General features: G+C 39.7%; 1 protein-coding gene across 1 annotated transcript in view; it reads left to right on the top strand.

Moving 5' to 3' along the window:
- The window catches only part of Kcnh8 (potassium voltage-gated channel subfamily H member 8), a 373,567-nt gene that overhangs the window by 193,866 nt on the left and 152,565 nt on the right, over positions 1–27,136 (top strand). The window contains exons 4-5 of the mRNA XM_028890182.2: positions 5,516–5,643; positions 11,197–11,437. Of these exons, the coding sequence (XP_028746015.1) occupies positions 5,516–5,643; positions 11,197–11,437 (369 nt within the window). The remainder of the gene's footprint in view (positions 1–5,515; positions 5,644–11,196; positions 11,438–27,136) is intronic.

Here is a 27,136-nt window from a genome sequence, read left to right as displayed (position 1 = left end):
CGGTGGAGAAACAGGCTGGACTGCAATGCAGTTCCAAGAAGATTATTTGCTGACTCCATGTCCATTCACCACCAGCTACAACTGAGTAGCTTTGGAGTTTTTTAATTAATTAATTAATTCATTCATTCATTAATTCATTCATTCATTTATGTCAAGCCTGTAACACTCTCGTGTGGAATTCAGGATGTCCTGAAAAGGAAATGTGGCCCTTTTCAGGATGATGTTCTTCCACCGAGTTCAGTTTGAACTGAGGGTTGAGGGGTGAGGACAAGCCCAGTGTGATCTGAGCACCCGCTTGCTAGTACTCTGGCATCTAAACAGAGTGGCTTACGAGGTACCATGCCTTTGCCAGCTGTCATAGGATGTTTTTTATGCTTTAAGAAATATTTATTTTTATTTATGTGTAGTATATAGGTTCTATGTGTGTGATGGTGACTTCAGAAGCCAGAGAGGATGTTGGATGCCCCAGAGCTGGAGTTACATGAGGTTGTGAGTGACCCATGTCAGTGCTGGGAACTGAGGTCAGATCCTCAGCAAACTCTCAACCACTGAGCCATCTGTCTATATCTATAGGGCCACCTGTCCATAACCACTGAGCCACCTGTCCATAACCACTGAGCCATCTGTCCATAACCACTGAGCCATTTGTCCATATCTATTGGGCCATCTGTCCATATCCACTGAGCTATCTGTCCATATCCACAAGGCAATCTGTCTATATCCACTGAGCCATCTGTCCATAACCACTGAGCCATCTGTCCATAACCACTGGGTCATCTGTCCATATCCACTGGGTCATCTGTCCATAACCACTGGGTCGTCTGTCCATAACCACTGAGCCATCTGTCCATAACCACTGGGTCATCTGTCCATATCCACTGAGCCATCTGTCTATAACCACTGGGTCATCTGTCCATAACCACTGAGCCATCTGTCAATATCCACTAGGCAATCTGTCCATATCCACTGAGCCATCTGTCCATAACCACTGGGCCATCTGTCCATAACCACTGGGCCATGTGTCCATATCCACTGAACTATCCACCTAGCTCAGTCACAGGCTTTCCATCCCCTTCCCAAAACCAGATTACTGGGTCATTTGGGAATAAAATATAAAATTTATATTGAACTAATTCAGTCTTATGCTTTTTATCAGGTTTATTGCGGTGGCATGTTTCCCTTATAAACTGTCTTTATATCTGTGATCTGTGATTGTTCTCATGTTGAGTATTTTATGTGAGGTTAGAGATTTAAAAAAAATGTTCAAGAAAAAAATAAAAATCATCAAAATGTGTAGTTATGTCTGAGAAACAGCATTAGAGAATTCATTTCCTGTTCCACACTGTGGATATTTATATCAATGGTGAAATGTATTATTTCAATATTCTTTGAACTAACATTCACACTCATGCCATCCTAACTCAGTTCAGAGTGAATAAATGCAAAAAAAAAAAATGAGGAAATGTATGGAATTGCGTATTGAGGGAACCCAGCATTCTTTACCTTGAATTTTTGTGTTTTCATGATTTTCCATAATGACTTTTTTCATTTCAATATTTTGTTTTTGTCTTTAGTAAACCACAGAAACTGTCTTATATGATTGTGTTCTTGACTAATAGTAGATATCCTACTGGGTCAGAGATAATTACTGTACTTTTTGATTGTCAAGGCTTTTTAAAAGAAATATTAATAGATTTTCCACGACCATATTTCATGGAATGATCATTTGACCTCTGTATTCCCTGAGGTAGGACCATCTTTGTCAAAAGCCTGAAGGAGTTTGGTATAATTGTATATTAATTTTATATTCAATTTGCTAATGATTTATTTAGGGTCTTCTCTGCATCTGTGAAGACGGTGGTACATGGTTTTCCTGTTGTATTTGCTTTTCTAGTTTGGACACAGGACATTTTCAGAGTTGTTCTCAGAAAGCTATGACTAGAATTCTTTGTTCCTAAGCTAGCTGACACACACCATAAAAACTCAATGGTCAGGAGCTGGAAACAGGAACACTAGAATGTTAAGGCCAGCCTAAATGACGTGAGGCCTTATTCCCTGAAAAATAACCAAAAAAGAATGATCTGTTACCTCAAAGTTCAGACCATGGTCCTTAGATATGTCTGACAGGCCACTGATGGGATGATAGGAAACGTGAACAGCACGGTCTTTCTTCTTCCTCACTGTAGCAAGTGTCTTCACGATTTTTATTACATTTTAATGTTCTTTTAAGCTAGAGCAGCCTTTCTCAACCTGCACATCACTGCTCCCAGGTTGGGAACTGCTGACTTAGAACCAGGAGGCAGATTCCCACATAACTTCAAAAGTGCAAGGTGCCCTGCAGACTTCTGCATGCCTCATGACTCCCTGTAACTCCTCTGTGTCCTCAGAGATGCTGAGCTTTCTCTTCCCAAGACTATCACAGTTTGTATTAACCTTATGGTTAATGGCCACACCTCTTATGCCCCTTCTTGTCCAGCATTCATTCTTCAGATTTCAACCCCAAGTCTTCTATCTCAGTCACACTACCACTCCAAAGAATTGAATCTGACCCACTGCTGAGTGGGTGGTGGACTTTCTTGCAAAATAGTTCAAAATTAAAATGTAATATATATGTACTATAAACTTTTTTTCTAACCAGCATACACCCCACATCCACTTTGAGCAGTGGAATCTGACAAGCATCAGCATCACTTAGTAAGAGGTATATTAGACCAGCAAGAGATGGCATTTCTGAATTGCTTTGGCTCTTTACTAGCATTGTGGTAGCATATCATTTTACATCACTTATATTTTATATGCTGTTAATTTTGAATTCATGTAAATACAATTAAAAGTCTTACCATGGTGTCTCTGATGTTTTTCTGTTGTTTGTGTTTCCAATAGTGTACATAAGATATTTCTATATTAATAGACAGGATTTCTTTTATTTTACGTTTAATTCACTTAAGTCCAGATAATTGGGACTATAATACTCTGTCATACCTGGATTGCAATTTATAGCACTTATTTTTGGACATTTGACTGATTTACAGTTATTCACACAACTACACACCTGTATTATGTGTGTATGTATCTACTGATGTGTCCATGCATATATGTTATAAGTACCTCTGAAGTAAATATTTTGTATATATATTGTTATAGAAGAATGAGTTGCTTTGTAAATTATTTGAATTTCAAATTTTGTTTGTTTCTTTGGCTAGGAAGCAAAAGGAGATTTTAGGTCCTGTAAGGGGAGTGGTTTTTCACAGCCAGTCTTGAGCAAGGGCTCAGTTGTAATGACAGATTTCAGGGAATATATTTTGCTTCTACTTAGAGCCAAGACTAAGACAAACATGTTTCTTTGACATTCCCCTTTGAGGGCCTTTCTTCTAAGATGATGAAATTACTCATGTTTAATTTGGACAATCTCAGCTATTAATTAGATTTTCCCATGAGAAGGGAACCAACTGACTGTCATAAATATCAGCTCAGGTCCATTTCTTAGTAGCATTATAATTCTGCTTGTCATTTTGCAATCAACTAACATTTCAATAAACATCCTGCTGGTCTTACCACATTCCTATAGACATTGTCACAAAACTCAGGGTGTTTGTAGATTGAAATATGCTTAAGTTACTCTTACTCTACTAATAATTATGTTTTAAGTGGAATATGCAAGATGCTAGGTAAATAAAAAGTTAACACATGAAGACCTTATCTGAACATTTAACAATTTCAATAATATAAGTAATGTAAGTGTTTTTATTTTGTGGGTTTTAATCTTTATTAGTTATTTGAATCTATGGTAATGTAGTATATTTTATTTAAAAAAGTCAAGTTCTGGAATAAAAAGATGAATGCATCAGAAGAAACATGCATACATATTAAAAAATTATTTTTCTGTGAAAAAATTTTAGTTCTTCAAGATAATAATGTCTAGTCACCAGAAGCAGGTGAATGAAGAAACCTGACAACATAAAAAAAACTTAGCTACATAAAGAACAAAATCAAGTAATAAAATTTCAGGCATAAATATGACAAGAAATTGAAGAAACTAAGTTGGTACTCTCCATGAAGCTCCATCAATGCTACTTAGCTTTCATAATACTGCTGTGCAGGTTTCTGTGGGAAAAAGGTCATCAGCAGTCCCACCCAGCTTCAAACCCTGTGAACTACAAGAATAACCATCGTGACAAGATAAACCTTTGGATGCAAGGGTGACATGAATAAGGGAACCAATGACTTTCTGACTGCATTAGAACCTGCTCCAAATCTATCCAGGAACTCATGGTCGGCAAGTTCACAGTCCCCAAGGGTGAACCTACAACTATTATTTTGCCTCATTTAGGACATACTATTAAATTGTCTTCAAAGTTCATATCTCACTAACTGTAGATTAGTGCAGCTCTCACACCTCATCAGAAGAATTTCTTTGTGTAGTGGACAGTGTTTAATGCAGAAACTCATAACTCGTCAAATTGCAGAGAAGGCTAATAGAGTGCTCAGCCACAAACCAGATATCATACCTACTCCCATGGTCTAGGGATCATCGATGAGGAGGGGGGCAGAAGTTAAGAAGAAGGGGCAGAAAGACCTTTAAGAGAGAGAGGTTGGTGAGGGCCAGAGTAAAACAGTACCTTCTGGGCATGACAGGACCACTGCACTCATCATTATCACAGCAGCTGTGGATGCCTGCGTAAGACTCACCCAGGATCAAGCCAGTCACCATCCTAGCATTGAGCCAGAAGCAGTTCATGAACCTCCACCCTAGCTGAAGAGCTATGGATGCTGACAGCTTCTGACAGAGGAAGAGTCACTTTTCTCTACAGGTGTGGCTCCTGGTAGGTTGACCACACTCCAGTGGAGGGCCCCACACCCAGAAGTATATGGACAACACAAATTGAATTCAGTGGCTTATGAAATAAAACAAATAAAAGAGGACATGAAATTGGGGGTCAGAAAGGTGGGAGTTAAGGAGAGGAGCTGGGGATGAAAATGATCAAAATAAATCATATGACTTCTCAAAGAATCAATTAATTTTTTAAATTCAAAGTGGAAAAATAGTAAAATGTACAAGGCTGTGTCAAGTTGACAGTTAATGCTAACTAGAAAACTGTATAAACAATTTTATTATAAACTTTCTATTAATACAAAGAAATATAATTTAAATGTGATTTCTACATTTGCATTGGAAATTATCTAGCAGGGGAAGCTTTCTAAGTGTTAAGTAGAGTTAGCAATAGGAGTATGATAGAGCAGGGTGGAAGCAGAATCCTGTGCTCACTGAACTTCTCATGGTCTTTCTTTCTCATGTATATTTTACTTTAATGTTTAAGTAACAATGCAGTTAGTATAATGATGAAAAACAAGTAAATAATATTGTACCAAAATTAAAATAAATGTCATCAGACAATTTCAAGTGTTTGAAAATACATAAAATACTGTATACTCTTGCAATGACCCGTCAGAACTTGACATCTGTGAGATGAAATGTTGCATTCTCTGTTGTCTGATGAGTCTTATTTCCCTCCAGACAGAGCCAAAGGAAGATCAAGAGCGGGGACCCACTTTGACTCAGCCCGGAGACGAAGTCGAGCCGTCCTGTATCACATTTCAGGACACCTGCAAAGAAGAGAAAAGAACAAATTGAAAATAAATAATGTAGGTGGTGTGTGTGTACATTGTGGACACCAGTTCCCCTGGAGAGCAATGTTTGATACACTAAGGAAAGGTTCCAGTTACTCATTTATTGCACTTTTCAGCATTCTTTTTCCCACTTTGGCTTGCATTTGCCTGTAAAGAACAAATAGGAAAGGCCAACGTCATGAGGCATTTCTGTGAAACATGTGCAATCATAGTGTTAGGACAGCACAGAGATTACAGTTCTGTCAGAGTGCAGAGTGCTGAGGGGCACACCAGACAGACTGTGGATTGAGACACAGGACAGTGGAGCAGGTCACATGTATAGTTAGTGACTACTTTATAAATTTAATTTCAGTGTCAATGTTACTCTCTACCCCATTCCCCTTTGTGCCTTAACTAGGGAACCATGGGCCAATACAGGTCATCACTCCAGTTAAGACTTCACTCTGTACAAAACAGATGAAACTTTCAGACAGTGAGTTGAATCGCATTACATTGGAATCACAAGCTATCCTGATTAGGTTATAGAGTTTTACTTTTAGTGAATTACAGTAAGGGTTGCTTGTTGCAAGCACACTCCTGAACCAGTGTGCTCACCTCTCAAGGGCCATTGTGCCAGTAAAAGCTGCTTGTTTTGTTTTCATAGAGTTTTAATCACACATCACACCCTCAAGAAATTTACACTTACCTGGTTTTTAACACAAAGGAACTTCACCCGTGTGGAGAAAACCAGAACACCTTCAAACACAGCTTTTCAGTGTGCAGTCATTAGACTCTGTGCAGGCCTGCGGGGTGACTATGCATGGAAAATGAACATTCAGTCTAACTTGCCAGTGGATTCAGGAACAGTATTATTTAGGATTCAGAATCCCTTTGGAATTTTGGTCCAGATGTCCTGGGAGCTGAGGACACAGGATGCTTTACAGCCCTACTTTGCAATCGGCACTATGGAGAGCCTTACAGCCAGAGTCCTGATGAAACAAGCCTTGCCTCAGGTGTTCAAAGTATCGATTTCTGTGCTTATAGCAAACAAAGAAAGGTGTCTAAACCCAGGGTGTGGCGAGCTACTTGAATATGCTACAAATGTGGTTTGGCTTTAATGCGGTTCCTTTCTGGAAGTCACAGTCAGTGTTCTGGTCACTCTTGCTCCTGGGGTCATCCAACAAGCCTTGGCTGTTCTGCTATTCCCTCCTGTGGAAAGTCCAACACAGTTGGTGGTGGGCGGAAGTTTGTTTTTTTGTTCTGACTTACTATGATAGTTTTCTCTTTTGTTTTAGTGTGTGTGTGTGTGTGTGTGTGTGTGTGTGTGTGTGTGTGTGTGTGTGTCACCGATATTCATATATGCAGAGATTTGGTTATGCTGGAAGCCCATACTGTCTTCTTGCTTTAGTTGAGAAGCATTTACTTGAGATTCACTGAAACACTGCAAGTCTCAGTGAGATTAAACAGCATTTGTTGAGCCTTGCTATTTTCCCCTCTACATTTAACAAACAATAAAGTGTTACTCAAAAATATGTATGAAAAAAGTTATAACTCCCGGTCCTTAGTGACTTGCTTAATTGCTGCTGTTCATTTCAGAAGTATAAACCCCAGAGGGGAGGGTAGTAACTGAGAATGCCTAGTCAGCCCAGGGACACTGATAGCACAGGTGCCCTGACTTCTGAAGCCAGGTGTGAAGTCTGCACTGGCCTCCATCACTGTCTCCTTTTCAGTAGGATAGAGAGCCCCTAATGGTCAGACAGCAGGAAGAGAAGAAAGGACAGAAACGGCCCTGCACTTACTGGAAAACAATCTTAGGGCAATTCTAGCTGCAGTAGCCCATGCACACAAAAATGACCTCTAACATTCGATCACACTAGCTATTTAAAATTTCCTTCCTTACATTCTGTTATTCAATTCTCAACGCAGGCTAGTACTATGTATTGTTTTTATTAGCTGCATCCTAACAAAGCGGGGGGCGGGGGGGGGGGCGGACCATCTTTTGGGTGTTTTTTTTTTTTTTTTTAAACTCTCTAAAGGGCTCAGACCTTAATTTTCTGCCTCAAATCACTGTCATATTGTTGAGTAGCTTCTCCCTATAGAAGTTCCCATACTGCAATCACAGACAAAGGAACTCCTTAGGCCTGTGTCCAGGCTTGGGGATGGGAGGTAATACCTTTAACTTAAGCTCTAAGTTTGCCTGGAAGCTGTTGGGAAAAGACCTTAATTCCTTTTGATTTTGATTATTTACTCTATGAAATGAGAAGAGAATGAAGCTGGTCTACCCAGCAGAAATAAATGTTGTACAGGTCATAGGAGAGAGCCCCTCAGGAGTTTGAGAGAAATGCTAGCCGTGCCCAATATCATAAGCCTTCCTCATTAGTACATCATCAAAGTCAGGCCTGTCAGGTGCACCCAGTATTGTGACTGTAAGAAGATTTTTCTGCCCCCTTGTGCATTCAGAGGCCAGTTTCAAAGAAATATTGAAAAATACTTTAGAAAACCAACATCTTAATTGGGCTTTGGAGTTAACTAATGCATTTGGATCATTCATAGAATAAAAATTAAGCAACTCAAGCATTATTGGTTCTAAACCATGCCCCTCAAAATTAAGAAATAACAGCTGCTCAAAATCTATTATTTTTTGTTTAATACCTTGTTTTAGTCCTTGGACAAGCCCCATATGTTTGAGGATTATAAACACTGTGATGTTTCTTCCCTGTTTCCATGGATTGCATAATTTTGTGTACATGCATATCGTTTATGGTTCTAAGAATTGACTTGATTGTTAAAGACTCTGGTAGAGTCTTTCCACTCAAGTGACTGTGTAATGATGTGTGCAGAATTGAATTATTGACCCTTCAAGAGCTAAGTCAAACCTGAGATGGATTGACTCCTAAGTATAATTTTTAAATACATGTTGTAACAATAATTTGACAATAACTTTAACTTATGTTCTTGAGGTAGTCTATGAAACGGACACCTTGCTGTTCACATTGAGAGATGTTCACATCTTGCTCAGCTTTTGTCTCAGCATTGTAGAGTTAAATGGAATCAATGTGACACAGAGTACACCTTTCCATGAGTGCACAGTCCTCACTCTAGGCCTTCTTCTCTCACACTAGGTACAATCTGAGGCACTGCAACAAAATGGCAAAGATAGTAGCTATTTAGATAGAAGCATAACGTACTCCTGCTAAATCCTGATAATTTCCCTTTATAAATGTTTAGGAATAAAGTTATAACTCAATCTACCATGTATAGGACTAGAAAGATGGCTCATTAACTAGGTACTTACTAGTCTTAAAGAGGACCTGGGTTTGGTTCCCAGTACCCAGATGGTAGATTAAAACTGCCTGTAACTCCTTTTCCAGAGAATTTGATACCCCTTTCTGGCCTCTATAAGCACCAGGTATGCATGTAATGCACAGGCACCCATGCAGATAAAAGTAGTTACACACATAAAACAAAATAAATAAACTTTAAAGAAAAGAATTTATTATATGCTATTATAACTTCAAAGTACCTTATCAACATTGGAAAGATGAATGTTTATGGACCCCAGCTCTCCTTTCTGTGCTCTTGCATGAGCTTTACCACTCCCCACACACATAGCCCACAAACACACAAAGTATTTCATTGTCTCGGTTTTATGGCAAAGTCCAGGTTTGGAACTCGCCCTCAACTACCAGGTGGGTAGTTGGATGGAACACAGGCAGTGGCACCAATTAGCCATCCGGAAGTGAAACAGTGGCCCACCGTGGGGCCTGAGCATGACATGCTTGTGTCTACTTCCATGACTAGCAGGAAGTAGACACGTGCTGGGAACCCCTACCCTCAGACAAGGGGCAGAACCAATAATTCCAAGTCCTATTTCTGTTAATGGCCCTGGAATCCTCTGCTCTGAGGCTTCCTGAACACACAATATTTATCTGCCTTTCCCTCAGTGACTGAGACAAGGAAACAACACTGCAGCCCACAAGTACTATATATCCAAAACTTCTTTCTGTTCATTCGAGTTAAATTTCAAATCTAAGTTCTCATTACTTTTCTTGCATTTTTCATTAATTACAGTCAAAGCAAAGTCTATAAGTACCTGGCCGCATGCTTGTGGAATTTCCACACTTGCTGTTGTTGAGGCTCCTTTTGTCTCATAGCAACAAGGAAACTGTTCATGGGTTTGAACTGCTTTCAAAGCAAAGTGCTTCAGCAGCCTTCAAAAGCTCTAGCTAGTCTTTGTTAATCAGCTGTGTGGCGAACATTACCTTCCTCCCCTAAGTAGCTGCTTCTCTCCTTCTTACTGGGTGGTCCATTGCTGAATATATTATCCATATTAATCAAAGTAACTAGGTTTTGGTTCCAATAAAAAATATCACCAACACCCACAATGCACAAAAGCATGTGCCACCTAGTATATTTTTAGAGGAAAGCAAGCAGATGTTTACAACTGAATGCTGGTCATCTCTACCTTTGGGGGCATGGGGGTGGAGGACGGGAAGATATCTTTGCTGACATCAGCAGAATCTCAGGTCAGAGATGACTGTCATCTGAAATCCACCCATCTGCAGACAGTGCTCATACTAAAGAAGATGCAAATATGCCTTTGTTGTTCCATTATGTATAGGATGACACTTGCAACTGAATCTTATTAGATGACATTTGAGATAACTGTCTTTTTGTTTTTTAATGACCAAAATCTAGATTACTCACACAACAGTCACAATCTTCAGAATACTGTGCATATAGCAAAGATCACTGTTTAATTTTAGTCCAGTAACAAGTAGGACATGCTCTAAGAAGTGTGTTATTAAGGTAGTTTTGGTTTTATAGGAACCCCATAGAGGGTGCCAATAAAAATCTACATCGTGTGTATCTGGGCTAGAGATGGCTTAGAGTTTAAGATGACTCAGAACATATACTGCTTCTACAGAGGAGCTGAGCTCGGTCTCCATTCCCCATGTCAGGTGTCCCCCAAATGCTTGTAGCTCCGTTTTCAAGAAATTCAACAAACTCCTTTGCTTCCTTGGGCCTCTGCATTTATGTGTATAAACCAATAGATTTACTGGCCAATCACTCAATGTGCAAATAAGCAATGAGTTCAGCAGATGATGTATGAGCCTGTAGCTTATATACTAAATGCTGACAGTGAGCTTTTTAAATGTATAGGAACACACTCTGAACCAGTAGTAAGATTACATTACAAACACATAAAACAGGAATATATATCTATTACTAAGATCAATAATATGTACTATGCATAATTATCAATGAGATTCAGTATTTTCCTGTAGAGCAGCATCACAGATAGGTCATGGTGTTACAGTGGCCTGCATCTTCCCTGGGTGACAGGATTTTCATCTTACTTGGAATCTTGTGGGACCAGCATCACAATGAAGCCTGTAGTGGACTGCGGCACAGTTGGGTAGCACAGGACAGTAGACTCATGTTTGATTTTACAAGTCACTTGTAAGGTATTTGATGTTGAGTGTGTGGGTGGTCCTAGCTCCTGCAATGTGCATTTAGGGCTGTTCGGTCTCCATTTCTAATCATATGCCTCTTTGTTCCTTCTCTTCTTTGTGTCTTTATCTACAGAATGTGTTTGTAGATAAACCAGCATTTCCAGAGTACAAGGTTTCTGATGCAAAAAAATCCAAGTTCATCCTGTTGCATTTCAGCACTTTCAAAGCTGGCTGGGACTGGCTCATTCTGCTGGCAACATTTTATGTAGCTGTGACAGTACCTTACAACGTGTGCTTCATTGGCAATGAGGACCTGTCCACAACCCGGAGCACAACAGTCAGTGACATTGCAGTGGAGATTCTTTTCATTATAGGTAAGATCCAGTAACTTCTCATCTGAGAGATTTGCAGGTGGGAAGCAAGTATGTTCCAGGATTTTCTGTGGAAAATTTGAACTGAGGTTCATTTTCCAGGGTGTGTCTCAGCCCGTAATGCAAATTTTGGAGACTCATATGCTTGTATTTCTGAAAATTGCTTCTTCCAGTTTTCCTGATGTTCCTGTGTTGAAACATGTAAGCTAATACCCCATGTTTCTATATTTATTTTATTTAAAAAAATGGCTCAAAGGAAGATGTAGTGTCTGTTGTTTGGATTCTGACATCCTTGGAGATAGTATGCAAAGTCAGAGATGAGTTTAGCAAAAACCCACAAGTAGAATCAGAGAATGGTTCAGGATATCCTAAGTGTGTGGTCATTTCACAGTGTTTCAAATGCACTCAGCAAGTGACCTGCCTACAGAAGCAAAGAGAAAGCAGAGGGCTTAGTTACCTAAGATAATCAAGAGAGGTAGTATCTGATTTTAGCTAAGGAGACCCCAAGGGATGATTGCTCCCAGTATTTACTTCTAGAAGCCTGGGGATTTCAGTAGACTGATATTGGCTTGACTGTATAGACCTTTTTCTGTGACTGAATGTTAGTATGTGTTTGCTCTAGACAGGTGTGCCTGCTCTCCCCATGAATCCTGCCCCAGTTATCACTGCATCTGTGAGCCCTGCTTGTTAGGACCCTAGCTCACACCCCCAAAGTGGTCACTGTAGTGTGTTAGACCACTAGATGGCAATGATGTCTAGTTGCGTACCTGGGGAAAGCTATAAAATCAATTTAATTTTTTTCAATTAAATACATTAATTATGAAGAAATTATAAGAATAAAGAAATCTGTTTGATCATGATGAAACAACATATTGTACCATTACAGCTTGAATTTAAAATAAAGTCATAGACATATTGGATGTGCCAATTTCCCAGTCCACTTGGTTTCATCTCCTCTTAGTTTGATGTTTCCTCGTATGGATTTGTGACTAACACAATGATACTGTCATCACCCTGGAAACATTCTCAATATCAAAGTCAAAGTTCTGAAGGAATCGGGTTTTTGTTGCAGATCTGAGCCTAGTTTCATTCTAGGTGATAAGTTCACAAAGTCTCATCAAGTACCAGGTCAGAGTGTCTGTTAAGCTCACATGCTACCAGCTTTCCAATGTGCCCATTTACAGTTCCTTCATCTCAGCAAAGCTGTTTCTTGACTTTTCTTGGCCATATTGTCCTGGTATTTGTTTGAAAACTCATGGAGTCAGGAATCCGTTCTGAGACTGTGTGCTCTCAGGCAGAGGATGGCCTGTTTATTCATGAGAACTCAGACTCTGAGAAAGATTTATTTGTTTGGGGTATGTTTTCCTGTGGAAGACTGATGGAGACTGGTTTGTTCCTCTGGTGCTGCTCTCAGTTCTTCTGTGTTCTTCCTGTAATTTCTGTTGATTAGGTAGCAAATCAATTCTCACAGTTCCCAGCACCCACCACCACTAACTAATCTCTTGCTGTTTTTACCCAGTTGTGTTTATGCAACGACTGCCTTACAGCTGGAGACACGACTCTGCCAGCACTATGAAACCCTGCCTTGAATCCCTGGCTGACTGACTTAATGTCACAGGCAGTAGGGATTTGCTTGCAATTTTCTGCTGTTGCTACCTTGCTATTTTAAATGAGTTTAAGCACGTAGACAACTTATAACACATTTGAAAATGGTGTATAGTACAATTTCTCCTGCTATGTTTACCCTGGCTTTTATCATGTGCATCTTTTCTTAAAGGTGGCCAAGTTATGACACATGGAGTAATAACAGGTCATGGCACCACACACCTGTAATTCTACCACTCCACAGGCAGAAGCAGGAAGACCCAGAGTTGAAGGCCAGATGGGGTTACACACTGAAACTTTATGTTCAAAGCCCGAGATAATAAAAATAATACTATGAATAAAAATACATTCTACCTATAGTACTAGATCGTCACAATACTAAGTATTTGTACCACTTTTATTAGTTTTTCACTTGGAGGCTTCTAAGCCTCACCACTGAACTGTTCAGTCTATCCAGGTCCATAAAAGAGGGCTTGGGAAGGACAAGTTTCATTGTGCCTGAATGATGATGTTTTTAAAAAAGTTATGTTTTATTATTTGCACTATTGCCAGTGTTAGACAATATGTGTACTTTTCAAATGGGGAATGATTAAATGTTGCATGCAGAAAAGTTTCTTAGTCAGAATTAAAGATGGGAGATGATAAATTTCTTTGGGGGATTTATAATACATTTTAGCACTGTAAATCCTCAAAGAAATCCTGTGCTGAACAAACCTATTTAAATGTGATTTACAAGCATCTTGCTGGATTTACTTTACCCCAGAACTCATCCTCCTCAGACCAGTTAGCAATGCTCTTTTGGCATGATTGAAAAATGCCATGCCTAGCTTTATTCATCAGGAGGAAAACATCTGACTACAGAGTTAGTCAAGGCGACTTGAAACTCCTAGCTGCCCTCTCAGTCTCATCGTGTAAGCCACATTTGCTCAAGATGACAGAGATTCTCCCTGTAAATTCCTGTATTCATGGAAAGAAGACAAGAAGTTGAACCTTCACTTTTTTACTTTCTGCCTCATTGTTATGAACAAAGGAACAAAGTTGAGTGGAGTGTTTCGTAAGGCAGGCTTACGTTGACTAAACCTGCCATAGCACTGGAGACCTGATGTTGCCATTGTGTGGCTTTTTACCTTGCTGTGAAGGTACCTTACTACTTTCTGTAGCATTTGAATAAGTAGCCATTTTAAAAAATGATAATTTTCATCAATGGTGCTTTATTTCCAAACCTTATAACATAGCCATGCTTTGAACATTGCAGATTGTGTCACACAAGTTGGCTCAGCAGGTGTCTACTCTGTTCCCATCCTAAAAATTCCAAGGAGCTCAGGGGTGTGCATGAAGCAGTGTGCATAGTCCTGGGAGTGAGCTGTGAATTGTCTCAGTTTGCTGGTGTCTGGTGTAGGGACAAAGAGGTTACCAATTACTCTAACAGGCTTAACTTTGGAGGCTACTTTGTAAGACTATAGCACCCAACTTGGTCTCTTCAGAGACATCTGAGAAAGTTGAACACCATAGGAAAGAAGGAAAAACAGGGCCATGGCACTGTTAGGTACTGTATGGTCATCTTAGCCTTGAGTCACTGAACTCCTTACAACGACTCTGGAACAACACAATAAAAAGACAGATGGGAGGTGCCTAAATGCAGTGTTAAGAGCAAAGGATTTTAAGAATGGAAAGAATATGTGAACTGTAAAATGCACGGGTAATTCCAGATACTACATGGAATAAATAAAACGGTCCTCATTTCTGAACACAGCACAGTAACAGTGTGATTTCTAAAGAGTTAAAAGGGAAATCTTCAAAGACCCTAGAGAAAGAAGATAATTGATCTACTTATATGGATACTAACTAGGCTGAAATGTGACTTCACACAGTAGGGGTGGAAGGTGATAGGCTGTAACTGACTCACTAGAGAAGCAACAGCTCCTCCTCCTCTCTCCTTCCTCCCACCCTCTCTATCCCTCAACCCCTCCTTTCCCTGTTCTTTCCTCTTCCTTTCTTTTCTTTGTCTCCTGTCCATCTTTTTTCTTTCCATCCCTGCTCTTTTCTACAGTCCCTCCAGAAGAGCAGACACAATGAAAACATTTCCACAAAACAAAGCTATCGTGTCCCTCACAGTTTCTCATTCAAAGGACTATTTAAATGTTGGGGGGATTCTCATTTCGTTCTACCCAAAATGGAAGTACCCCCCCCCAAAAAAAAGGAGCAAATTTAAGGTAAGAAAAGAAAGCTTAGCTAGGTGGTGGTGCTGCACGCCTTTAATCCCAGCACTCAGAAGGCAGAGCCAGGGGGATCTCTGTGAGTTTGAGGCCAGCCTGGTTTACAGAGTGAGATCCAGGATGGGCACCAAAACTACATAGAGAAATCCTGTCTCCAAAAACAAAAAAAACAAAAAACAAAACAAAACAAAACAAAAAAACAAAGAGAGAGAGAGAAAGAAAAAAGAAAACTTAAGAAGAAAATTGAACAAATAAGTTAATAAATTAGATTAACAGTCAGAGGAGAAAAATGGTATTATACTAGTGGAACAAAAAAGAAATCAAGTTACAATGGACCTGCTGATAAAAATGCTAGTGAACTTAACTAAATGCTGGTGTGTTTTATGTTTTCTTAAGTGGGCAGAAGATAAAGATTTTTAAACCATGGTGACCAAAGGAAAAGATACCAGGTAGATACATTTTGGAATGCTCAAAGTAAGTGCAAAAAACTTGAACTTTAAATGTATTCAATGAATTATATATATTTAAAAAAATAAAATCAGAATATCATCATCAGACCACTGATTCTAAAACAAGGAAGAAAAAGAAAATATCAAATATGATGAATCCAAAGAAAAATGATGAGTAAAACCACACAAGGAAAGACTAGGCCAACATGATACGATGAATGAAGTAACAGGCAGTCAAAATAGATAAGTGATTTTTTTTTTAAGCTAAAGCATTTGATGGGGGTCAATTCACGCTTTAAAGAGGCAGTAGTCAAATGGATTTTTTTTGTTTTTTTGTTTTGTTTTGTTTTGTTTGTTTGTTTGTTTTTGTTTTTTCGAGACAGGGTTTCTCTTGTGTAGCTTTGCGCCTTTCCTGGAACTCACTTGGTAGTCCAGGCTGGCCTTGAACTCACAGAGATCCGCCTACCTCTGCCTCCCAAGTGCAGGGATTAAAGGCACCGCCCGGCTCAAATGGATTTTTAAAATATGCTGGTTAGAGATCTTATACAAAACACTCAGAAAATAAGAACTAAGGGAATGTGAGGGTGTTCTGTGTACACAGATGTGAAATGAGCCAGGTGTGGTGCCGCATGCATGGTCAGAGAACAAAATTTAGGCGTCCACAGTGTGAGCCCTGGAATCAACCTCAGGTGGTCAGGATTGGCAGCAGGCACCTGCAAAGCCATCTCACTGGCCTCTCAGTAGAGTTTTATTAAGCTATAAAGAAAAGTGAGGGCTGGGAATGGTGGTGCACTTCTTAAACCCCAGCACCCAGGAAACACATGCAGTTAGATCTCTGTGGATTCTAGGCCAGCCTGTTTTACGTGGTGAGTTCCAAGCCAGTGAAGGCTCCATAGGAGGAAAGAGAGAAAAGGAAGAGAGGAAGAGGAAGAGAGAGGAGGGAGGAAGGAAGGTGGAATGGCTTACCTCATCAGATAGTGTGCAACACATGTTCCAGCTGTCACTAGAGACAGAAGAGCCAGGGGGATCTCTGTGAGTTTGAGGCCAGCCTGGTTTACAGAGTGAGATCCAGATGGGCACCAAAACTACACAGAGAAATCCTGTCTCCAAAAACAACAAAACAAAAAAAAAAAAACAAAGAGAGAGAAAGAAAAAAGAAAACTTAAGAAGAAAATTACATGTCAGAAGACATGTAATTCAGAGACAGAAGAACATTACATGTCAATAAGAGAAAGATGCTGTTTGAGGATTAAACATTATGAATATATGCACATAAATACATATGCTCATATGAAATAATATTGCCTGAAAATACACAAAAATCTTGTGACAGATTATATGTAATTATCTTAAAAAGAAAAAGAAAAAAGGGCTCTATTCACATGGTATTAACTTCTGAAACTACCACAGCAATGTTTAGACTTGGGGACTTGGAAAGCACAGTTGACTGGATGTTTCAGTATCACACTAGGAAGTTTTCAAAGCCTTCATTGGTGACCAGTTCTCTGCTGTGCGGACCCCCGACCCCTTTGATACCAGCAGAACCCATGTCCATTGGTGATAACCAGCAGTACCCGCTGTCCATTGGTGATAACCAGCAGTACCCACTGTCCACTGGTGACAACCAGCAGTACCCGCTGTCCATTAGTGACAATCAGCAGTACCCACTGTCCACTGGTGACAACCAGCAGTACCCACTGTCCATTGGTGACAACCAGCAGTACCCACTGTCCACTGGTGACAACCAGCAGTACCCACTGTCCATTGGTGACAACCAGCAGTACCCACTGTCCATTGGTGACAACCAGCAGTACCCACTGTCCATTGGTGATAACCAGCAGTACCCACTGTCCATTGGTGACAACCAGCAGTACCCACTGTCCATTGGTGATAACCAGCAGTACCCGCTGTCCATTGGTGACAACCAGCAGTACCTGCTGTCCATTAGTGACAATCAGCAGTACCCACTGTCCATTGGTGACAACCAGCAGTACCTGTTGTCCATTGGTGACAATCAGCAGTACCTACTGTCCATTGGTGATAATCAGTAGTACCTGCTGTCCATTGATAACAACCAGCAGTACCCACTGTCCATTGGTGACAATCAGTTGTCTCCAGTATATGCAGTTATTTTCATTTCCAGGACACATTATCAAATAAAGCAAGCAGAATCTGTCAGGTGATTTGCAGCATGCTGCCATTTATATAAAAGTCATGAGAGCATCTTCAAGGTAAATTTACCTGAAAATGCTTCCATTTCCTTTGGAGAATTATATTAGAAATGAGTGTGCTTATCTGTGTCTCAGGGATAGGGTCTTGAGAACAGTGATAAGATAGACTGTAGCTAGAGTTTTCCTGCCTAGCCACAGTCAGGACAAATCTGTTTCACCCTCCAGTCTCACAGCCGCTCAGACCCAACCGAGTAAACACACAGAGACTTATATTGCTTATAAACTGTATGACCATGGCAGGCTTCTAGCTAGCTGTTCTTATATCTTAAATTAACCCATTTCTATTAGTCTATAAGTTGCCTCATGGCTTGTGGCTTACCAGTATCTTTACATGTTGCTTGTCATGGCGGTGGCTGGCAGTGTCTCCCTCACTCAGCCTTCTACTTCCCAGAATTCTTCCTTCTGCTTGTCCCACCTATACTTCCTGCCTGGCTACTGGCCAATCAGTGTGTTATTTATTAACCAATCAGAGCAACACATTTGACATACAGAACATCCCACAGCAATAGACTAATATTTATCTTGGTGCAAGTGCCTTAATTTTGAGAAGTAATTTTTTACTGCTGAGTAAAAAACAAGTTAATGAGATTAATATTTAAAACAAAATTTAAATTTAAATCCTAGATGTCAGCTAAATAATTGCTACTCAATTTGAAAAAGAATGAGAAACATAAACAAACAAATAAAAAAGGTAGCCTAGTGCTGTGCCATACATCTGTCGTCTCCAGAACTCAGGATGCTGTGTTGGAAGGACTGTGAATTTGATGTCAACCTGGGCTACAGAGCTGGGGGAAGGGGAAGGAGGAAAAAGGGAGGGCAGTGAAGGAGTAAAGGTAAGATTAGAAATTAATGTTGTAGGTAACAAAGAGAATCGAAAACAATTTGGTAAGATCTGGTGAGGTGGAAAATGAGCATATAACAGAATTCAGTCCTCTGTCTAGATGAAGAATTGCCTTCAGATGCATGCAAGGAAACGTGGAGGTTTACTGGGACTTACTATTTATAGAAGCAACACAATTTTAAATAAAAGCAGACTTCCATCAGCAAGCATGGACTCTGGTGCTCAGTGCATCCAATGAGAAAAGGAATCTAGCATGAAGATGAGCAAAGAAAACTTTTGTGAGTAACGTTCATTTCTGTGTTAGGGTGGTTGCATCCTTTCCTGTTAGTCCAGGCTACTACTTTCACACTGCATCATCAGTTTAACTAATTGTGTGTGACAGAGGCTAAATATCCAACAAAACAACTTTTTACAGTTAAGCCTTCACAGAAATAGAAATGCTATCTGATCTAAAGCACTGGCCTCTCATCAACACCCCCTTTCGCAATACATATTATGTAATGTCTTCTTAAACACTACAACACTGTAACCGTAATATGGGGCAGAGTACAAAATAAGCCATTCATGGTATTTCTTCTATATTTCAATTTTTAATGTCTGTAGTATGACAGTACCCAAAGACAGAAAGAGTCAAAATTTCCACATTATTTTAATAAATTAACTTGGATTTATGAACATCTGTTGAAGGTTGGGCAATAAGAACTGCCTGGCTAAGTATCCATAAGAGCAGACACATTGTACATGATAACATAGACTAAGAAGTAGGTAATTCAAGTAGGGAGAGGGGGTCATGATGAGCACCAGACCTTGAGTGAGGAAGTGACAAAATACAGTGGAGGTCCAGTTCACTAGGGCAGTTGGTATGTGAGACCATCCTGCCCAGGACTGAACATGAGCACCTTTGCCCACTGACCCCATGACCATTGTCACAATCCAGACATCCTGTACCTGCTTGAGAAGCACATTGTTCCCTTTATCATGAGTTAAATTAGCTTCCTGTGTTGACTTAGGAACTCTTAGTTTACTGAGTTCCAGAGGGGTTTTGACACACAAGTACAGGGAACAGTTTACATTCAGCCATCAAGACTATGTCATTTGGTATTGATTTAATTACAACTTACATATTCACAAATGATTTTACTCAAAAAATATGAACAGGTTTATCATAACCACAGTATTTCTTTAATAAAATAAATAAAAAATAAAAAGTAAAAGATACTTTTATTCTATCTGATTATTTTATTTATTCTTATTTTTGTTAATAACATTTTTATTAACCAATGTTTCTGTTGACTTATAAAAGCCCACATTTTGCTGTGTTGGAATCTGCTTTTTATATCACCTAATTTTTATTATAACCTTCTGGGTGTAATTAACACAGGCATATCTGTTGCTACAGCAAAACCAAGCAGTTTATGCACAGCTGGTTCATTACTCTCGAGCCAGACTAGAACCTGAAAGCCTTCATTTGGAAAACGGAGAGTCATGCGGATCTCTAGCACTGTTATATTGGGAAGCCTCACTCACTGTTCAACTGCTGAGAGAAGCATCCTCTGCCGAAATACCCATTAACACAAGACAGGAAACGTATGGCAAGTTTTGTTCCAGATTTTATTTATATGCAGGGGTCCTCAAAAAAGAAAAGGTAGAGCCCAAAAAAGCTGTTAGGCTGGAGCTGATTTATCTATATATTTGCTTTGTATGTATGTGCTCTCATACGTGTGTGCAGGGCCACTCAGTGGAGCATGTGAACGTTCAGGCCAGGGGTCAACATTAGTGTTTTCTTCAGTGCTGTTCACTTCATTTTCTGAAATGGGGTCTCTCCCCGAGCTCAGATTTCATTGTTTGTTTAGACTGACTGGCCAGCAAGCTCTAAGGGAAGCTGGTGTTCCTCTAGCACTGGAATTAACAGACACGTGCCACCAAGCCCAGCTTCATATACTGGTGCTGAGGGTGACAGCTCAGGTCCTAGCGCCTGCCTAGTGATTGAGCCATCACCCAGCTCCACATACTTTTAAAATAAAGAACAGTATGTAGTGATAAAGCAACAACAACAGAGAAGCCTTGGGCTGGGGATGGTAATTTTGGTGATAGTGTGTGGGAAAGATACTGTGGGCTTAGTAGAAGATAAGCAGCATTTTGATATGTACACCACTGCAGCTTCATTTCAGCATCACCGCTGTCTTCCACATTAAAAATGGACTCCAGACACAGAGAATGAGGAACTTTAGGACTTACTGACAGGCAGAAAAGGGACAACAAAGGACGTTCCCTGCTTTGTCTTTTATGCCTTCAGCTCAAAGCAGAATGCGAAGTGGTGCCTCTTGGGGTGGCACAGTCTAAACCCATCAATGCTCTTAATACCATATCTTCTGTTCATTTTAATAACATAATTTTCAAGAAAGAAAAACATGGAGTTCATTTGTACATGTTGAATAAAGCAGATAATTCTGAACCTGAGGAACACTAGGACATTTCCCACCCACAGCTTTCAGGAGCAACGTACCTGGGGTCTCATTTACTAATACACAGTCTACTCAGCGTCCTTTGTGAAAAATAGAATACAAGGTCCCTCAAATGCTATCATCTCATATCTAAATCCCGACAAGCTTCCTTCACCTGTGCTGTGACACAAGGCTGGTGTGCATAGAATGACCCCAATATCCAACATCTGAGGCATTCAATCCAGAGCACCCTCATCCTGTTTCCCATCAGCACATCTAGGAACAAGAGAAAGATTTCGCCCCAGATCTTTTCACCCTGCTCAGTCTGATGAGATCTGAAAGTATGAGCTGGGCTTCCTGTAATGTAGTCTAGAAGACATCATAATCTAAAAGCTTAATCACAAACTTTAGAATAGCTGGGACTTGTTTACTTAACAACTTCATCCTCTGTGAAATCTGAATTGATTCCTAGTAGAACTGGACCCACAGGTCATTCTTCAATGACATGACAGTGAGAGGGGAAGACCAGAAGATGAGAAGATACCAATAGCTGAGGAGCCCCCAGCTGGATCAGGCCCTCTGGATAAGTGAGACAGTTGATTAGTTTGATCTGTTTGGGAGGCATCCAGGCACTGGGACCAGGACCTGTCTTCAGTGCATGAGCTGGCTGTTTGGAACCTGGGGCTTATACAGGGACACTTGGCTCAGCCTGGGAGGAGGAGACTGGACCTGCCTGGACTGAATCTACCAGGTTGAACTCAATCCCCAGCGGAGTCTTTGCCCTGGAGGAGATGGGAATGGGGGGTGGGCTAGGGGTAAGGTGGGGTGGAGCAGGGAGAACAAGGGAATCCATGGCTGATACGTAAAATTAAATTATAAAATTAAAAATATAAATAAATAAATAAAAGAAAGAAAAAAAGAAATACAGTGCTACAGGAAAAAGAAGAAGAAGAAGAAGAAGGAGGAGGAGGAGGAGGAGGAGGAGGAGGAGGAGGAGAAGGAGAAGAAGAAGAAGAAGAAGAAGAAGAAGAAGAAGAAGAAGAAGAAGAAGAAGAAGAAGAAGAAGAAGAAGAAGAAGAAGAAGAAGAAAAGCTGGGACTAAGATGTTTTACACAAGCCATGCCCTGTACCAAGGAAGTTTACTAAGAAGTACAGCATTTTATATACTATTTATGGGGGGGAAAGGGACAGTTGGCGGAAAGCTATACCAATGGGATGAAGTCATTCAGAAGCTAATCAAGGACTGCTGCGTAAGGGGAACACAGGATGTCTCCCGGGCATCAGAGACCAAGCACATAGTGGACTTGGACTGATAACCATAGTCCATTAAGGTGGGAGGAGTTAGACTCTCAGGATCTGAAGCTGCAGCTCCCCCAAGGCCCTAGCCCCTGGCTATTGTTGCTCTATCAAGCACATATGAAGCACATTTCTCAATGTATCAGGGCCTCAGGGAAAGACTTGGTTCAACCTGGCCCTCAACACCTAGGAGTACACACAAGTACATGCTTGTTTATAACCTCCTCTCCCCACATTGTGCTCTTTATTGTAAGTCTTTGTAACTTTGCTGTTCCTACCTCATGTGGGACTGTTTATGTTATCCAACTCCTGTCAGGGCTGTGGTCCGTATTGGAACCTGAATCTTAAAGAGGGAGTACATTTCTACCAGGAACACCATGTGTCCTTTCTTTCTTTTTTTTTCAAATCTCAAAAGGACCTGAAAGAAAATGGGTGTTCTAGAGTCATTCCTTTGCATATAGTCATTTTCCTGAAATATACAAAGATACGTTGCTTTTCCCCTTAGTTAAAGAACTAAAATTAATGATGCTGACTTAGACACTGGAAGAACATGTAGGTTACAATAAAGTCAAATTTTCATAGTAATAAAAGAATTCAGTTTTATCTTAAATGACTTGATTATACATTCTGAATCAACCAAAGGATTTTGAATCTAAGGAGCAGCAGCAAGGTGTCCCATGTCACAGTCTTCAGGAACACAAGTGCCTGGGGATTATTTACCATTGAAAGGATCAGAGACCAGGGCAGGTAGAAATGTTGATTGTCTAACATTCATTATCTTTTGTGGTTTCAGGACCTCATACCCACCTCTCTCCTTTTTCAGTCCCATCATTCCTCCTCTTCACATTTTCTACCTGTTTTATACTCAGACAGGGTAGTAACAAGGCCTACACCTGCATGCAGTCCAGTATGCACATTTGAACCCTGAGCAGGTGTAGGAGACTCTTCCCAGCATTTTGTACATCCTTTCATAGTGAACCTTTTGTTGACTAATCATCTTTTACCAACTCAAAGAACTGTTCATAGTCAGGGCTTACGGTTGAATTTGACCCCAATTGTGGCTATAACTCTTAGAATATCAATACTTCCATATTCCAAGATCATATATATCTTGAAAACTGATATATGAGTAAATCATGCTGAGCATACCTTAATTTCTGACCAGAAATGAAGCAATGCTTACTGGGCTACTAAAGAACTATTTCCTAGCCGGGCGGTGGTGGCACACGCCTTTAATCCCAGCACTCGGGAGGCAGAGCCAGGCGGATCTCTGAGTTTGAGGCCAGCCTGGGCTACCAAGTGAGTTCCAGGAAAGGCGCAAAGCTACACAGAGAAACCCTGTCTCGAAAAAAAAAAAAACAAAAAAAAAACAAACAAACAAAAAAAAAAGAACTATTTCCTTTTGAATCCAGGAATAAGTCCTCAAAACCCAGAAAACAACCTCACTACTTCAGATTCCTATCAAAGTATAACACAGTGCCCTATATCAAAAGGGGGAGAGAATATATCAGAATACCTGCAGGAAACAGGACATCATAAAGAAAACTACTATTTCCATGTTGTTTTTTTTTTTAAGCTGCCAAACAAGTTACCTTAAAAACACCTGTTTAAACACTTCTTGAAACAGAATATTTATTTTGTAATCATAATGTTCAAACATGGTTCAAGTATTACCTCCTTGACCTTTCTAGAACCTTCATCGCTATGGGCAGATGAAGTGCTATGGTGAGTGAGCTATCAATATTTGTGACCTGCTGGGGCTTCTTAACTGTGTGAAACTTCATGGCAGTGTTTTCTTTAACTGACTTAAGTTTTAGCAAATGATATTTTTCTTGAGCAAAGCATAAGTGGTTCATTTTTGCCTTTAAAAAGTATTTTATTTGCCTTGTTCCTATTAGTCAGACCCATGAACTTTTGATGTCATCCCCAGCATTCTTTGCAATAAACAAAATCATACTCATTAGCGGTGTTCTGAAGATTTTTTTTTTTTTCAGAGCTGGGATTCTAACTTGGAGCCTTTGCCCATGTTAAACAAACATTCTTCTGCTGAGCTATATCCCTAGGTCTTGGTATTGTTTTATTTTGCTTGTTTTTTGAGACAAACCCTTATATTGTGGCCCAGGTTTGTCTTCAGCCTATGAGCCCCTGCCTCCAGAATGATAGGATTACAAGCTTGTACCAGCACACACAAGGGCAGTATCATGTCTTGATTGATTTAAATTGACATCTGTTCACATATTATTCTAATTCTATAAGCTTTAAAATAGAAAAGACAAAGCAAAACAAACAAATGGTCCTTAGTCATCCTTTCCAAGCATCTGTGACCCCTGATACGTCTTCCTGGAAGTTACGTCTTATACTCCCCTCAATGTATTGTCACCATGGTATGTGCTCATTTGGAAATGGTTTCTCATAACATTTTAATAGGAATATTTCCCCATTCTATGAACATTTCTAAAAACCTCTTATAAATGTAGAATATTATATCATGGTATATAAATGCCTATTTACCTATATCTTAATTTTAAAAATCCAAGATGACTTTTTGCCACTCAAGTAAAAAATTATAATAAACATTGCTCTGAAAACATATTTGTTCACTCACTAAATAAATCTATAGTAAGTTCTTGTTATTTTTCAAATACTGTCTTGGATATGAGCTGGAAGACCAGGGCAAACAGACAAGACCCTTGACCTTCTAGAATTTACTCTCTAATACGAAACAAGCAGGAAACAAAAAAAAATGAAAACTTATACCAAGCCAGACAGTGGTGAATTGATGCAGAAATATAAAGCAGAAAAATAGGAACATGTGGTGATATATTGTGTACCCTAATAAAGCTTGCCTGAGGATCAGAGAACAAAGCCAGTCACTAGATAGAGGGCAGACAGTGGAGGCACATACCTTAATCCTATCACTAGGGAGGCAGAGATCCATCTGGATCTCTGTGAGTTCAAGGCCACAATGGAAACAGAGCCAGGCAGTGGTGGCACAGACCCTTAATCCAAGTACTGGGAAGCATGCACACCTTTAATCCCAGGAAGTGATGGCAAGATGGAGAAAGGAGTATAAGGCATGAGGAAACAGGAACTAAAGTAGTTGAGCTGAGACCTTTTCTGGTGAAGACTCAGAGGATTTCAGTGAGAGGATTCATGGAGTTGGTGAGGTAATAGGTGGTAGCTGTGACTTACTCTGCTTCTCTAATCTTTTAGCTTTTACTCCAATATCTGGTACTTGGTTTTTTATTATAAGATCATTTAAAATTTGAGCAACAGAATGAATAGACTGCAATTTTGAGGAATGGCTATGGAAAGTGTTATAGAGAATTTGATACTTAAATAAAGGAGCAAGGAAATGAAATAACTTGCTCATGATTGAAGGGATAAGAGTTTATGCAAGGGGAACAACAAGTGCAGAAGACTTTGTATAGAGTGATTTTTTCAGAAGGAACCCAGCAAAATTATTAGACAGGAATATTGGTTATATATACATGCACACATACATATAAAACATTCTCAAAAGTTGTTTTCCATCAAATTATTCTAAGTGATGTTTCTTGGTTAATAAAGCTCTAGTCAAAATGCAATCTGTCCCTGATAGTATTTATTGTGGTGATAACTATATTGAGAAATTCTAGGTGGCATTGTTGCTTTCTGATTTTTTTTACAGTACTTTAAAGTGACTTCACTTAACAGAATCGTTTACTTAAAATAGTATCAAGATTTTTGTATATTATTATTTATGCCCAGAGTTGTATTTGTCTGACAAACACAAAGCTAACCTCACAATGCACACGAATGCCTGGATCTAAGCATGTGTGAGATGCCCAGAATCCCCCGAGGTGCTCACCCCTAATGCACCTGTAACTATAAATACGAAGGGACACGTGCTCATAAAATATGAAAACATTTGCTGCTTGTTTTGAAAGAGGCAGGGATATGAAGAGTGGAATGTTACTAAGTTTAGAAACCCAGAAGAAACTTGTGACTTCTTGATTTAGAGGTATCTCAGAGGAGTGAGAGGTTTGTTCCACTTGGCTATTACTTGCTATGTCCTTCTCTCCTCTTCCTGCTCTTTCAAGCACAGCTAAAACATACTGTTCTCTGAGTAAAAATGGCGTTATTAAGATGACTGATGTTTCTCAGTCCAACCCTTGAAGTTAGCAATTGCCATTAAAGTAACCTCATCTCTCCTAATCACCCCTGGAGGTTTTATTTTATTTTGAAAAATGGAAGTTAAATATATTGCATATCTACAATGTACCAAATTCAGAAACTATAGTCTCATGTTTTTAACAAAGTAAAAGAAATAATATAAAACAAAAACTATAATATCAAAGTTGGATAAGGCAAACCAACAGAAGGAAAAGAGCCTGAAGAGAAGGCAAAAGAATCAGAAATACCTCAGGAGTCCTATAAAAACACTAAACCCAAAGCTACGACAAATATGCAGAGGACCTGGTGCAGACCTGTGCAGGCCTCTGCTTGCTGCTTTTGTTCATTTATTTTTGGTTGGGAGACTTTTAGTTGCTACTTCTATTTCAGTAAGGGTTATAGTTCTGTTTAAATTTCTTTTTTTTAATGCAATACTGTTCATTTAACTTCAAAAACATTTCAGCA

The sequence above is a fragment of the Peromyscus leucopus genome, chromosome 16_21 (assembly GCF_004664715.2).
Source record: "Peromyscus leucopus breed LL Stock chromosome 16_21, UCI_PerLeu_2.1, whole genome shotgun sequence".
Lineage (NCBI taxonomy): Eukaryota > Metazoa > Chordata > Mammalia > Rodentia > Cricetidae > Peromyscus > Peromyscus leucopus.
This window is presented reverse-complemented; position numbering and strand designations above follow the sequence as displayed.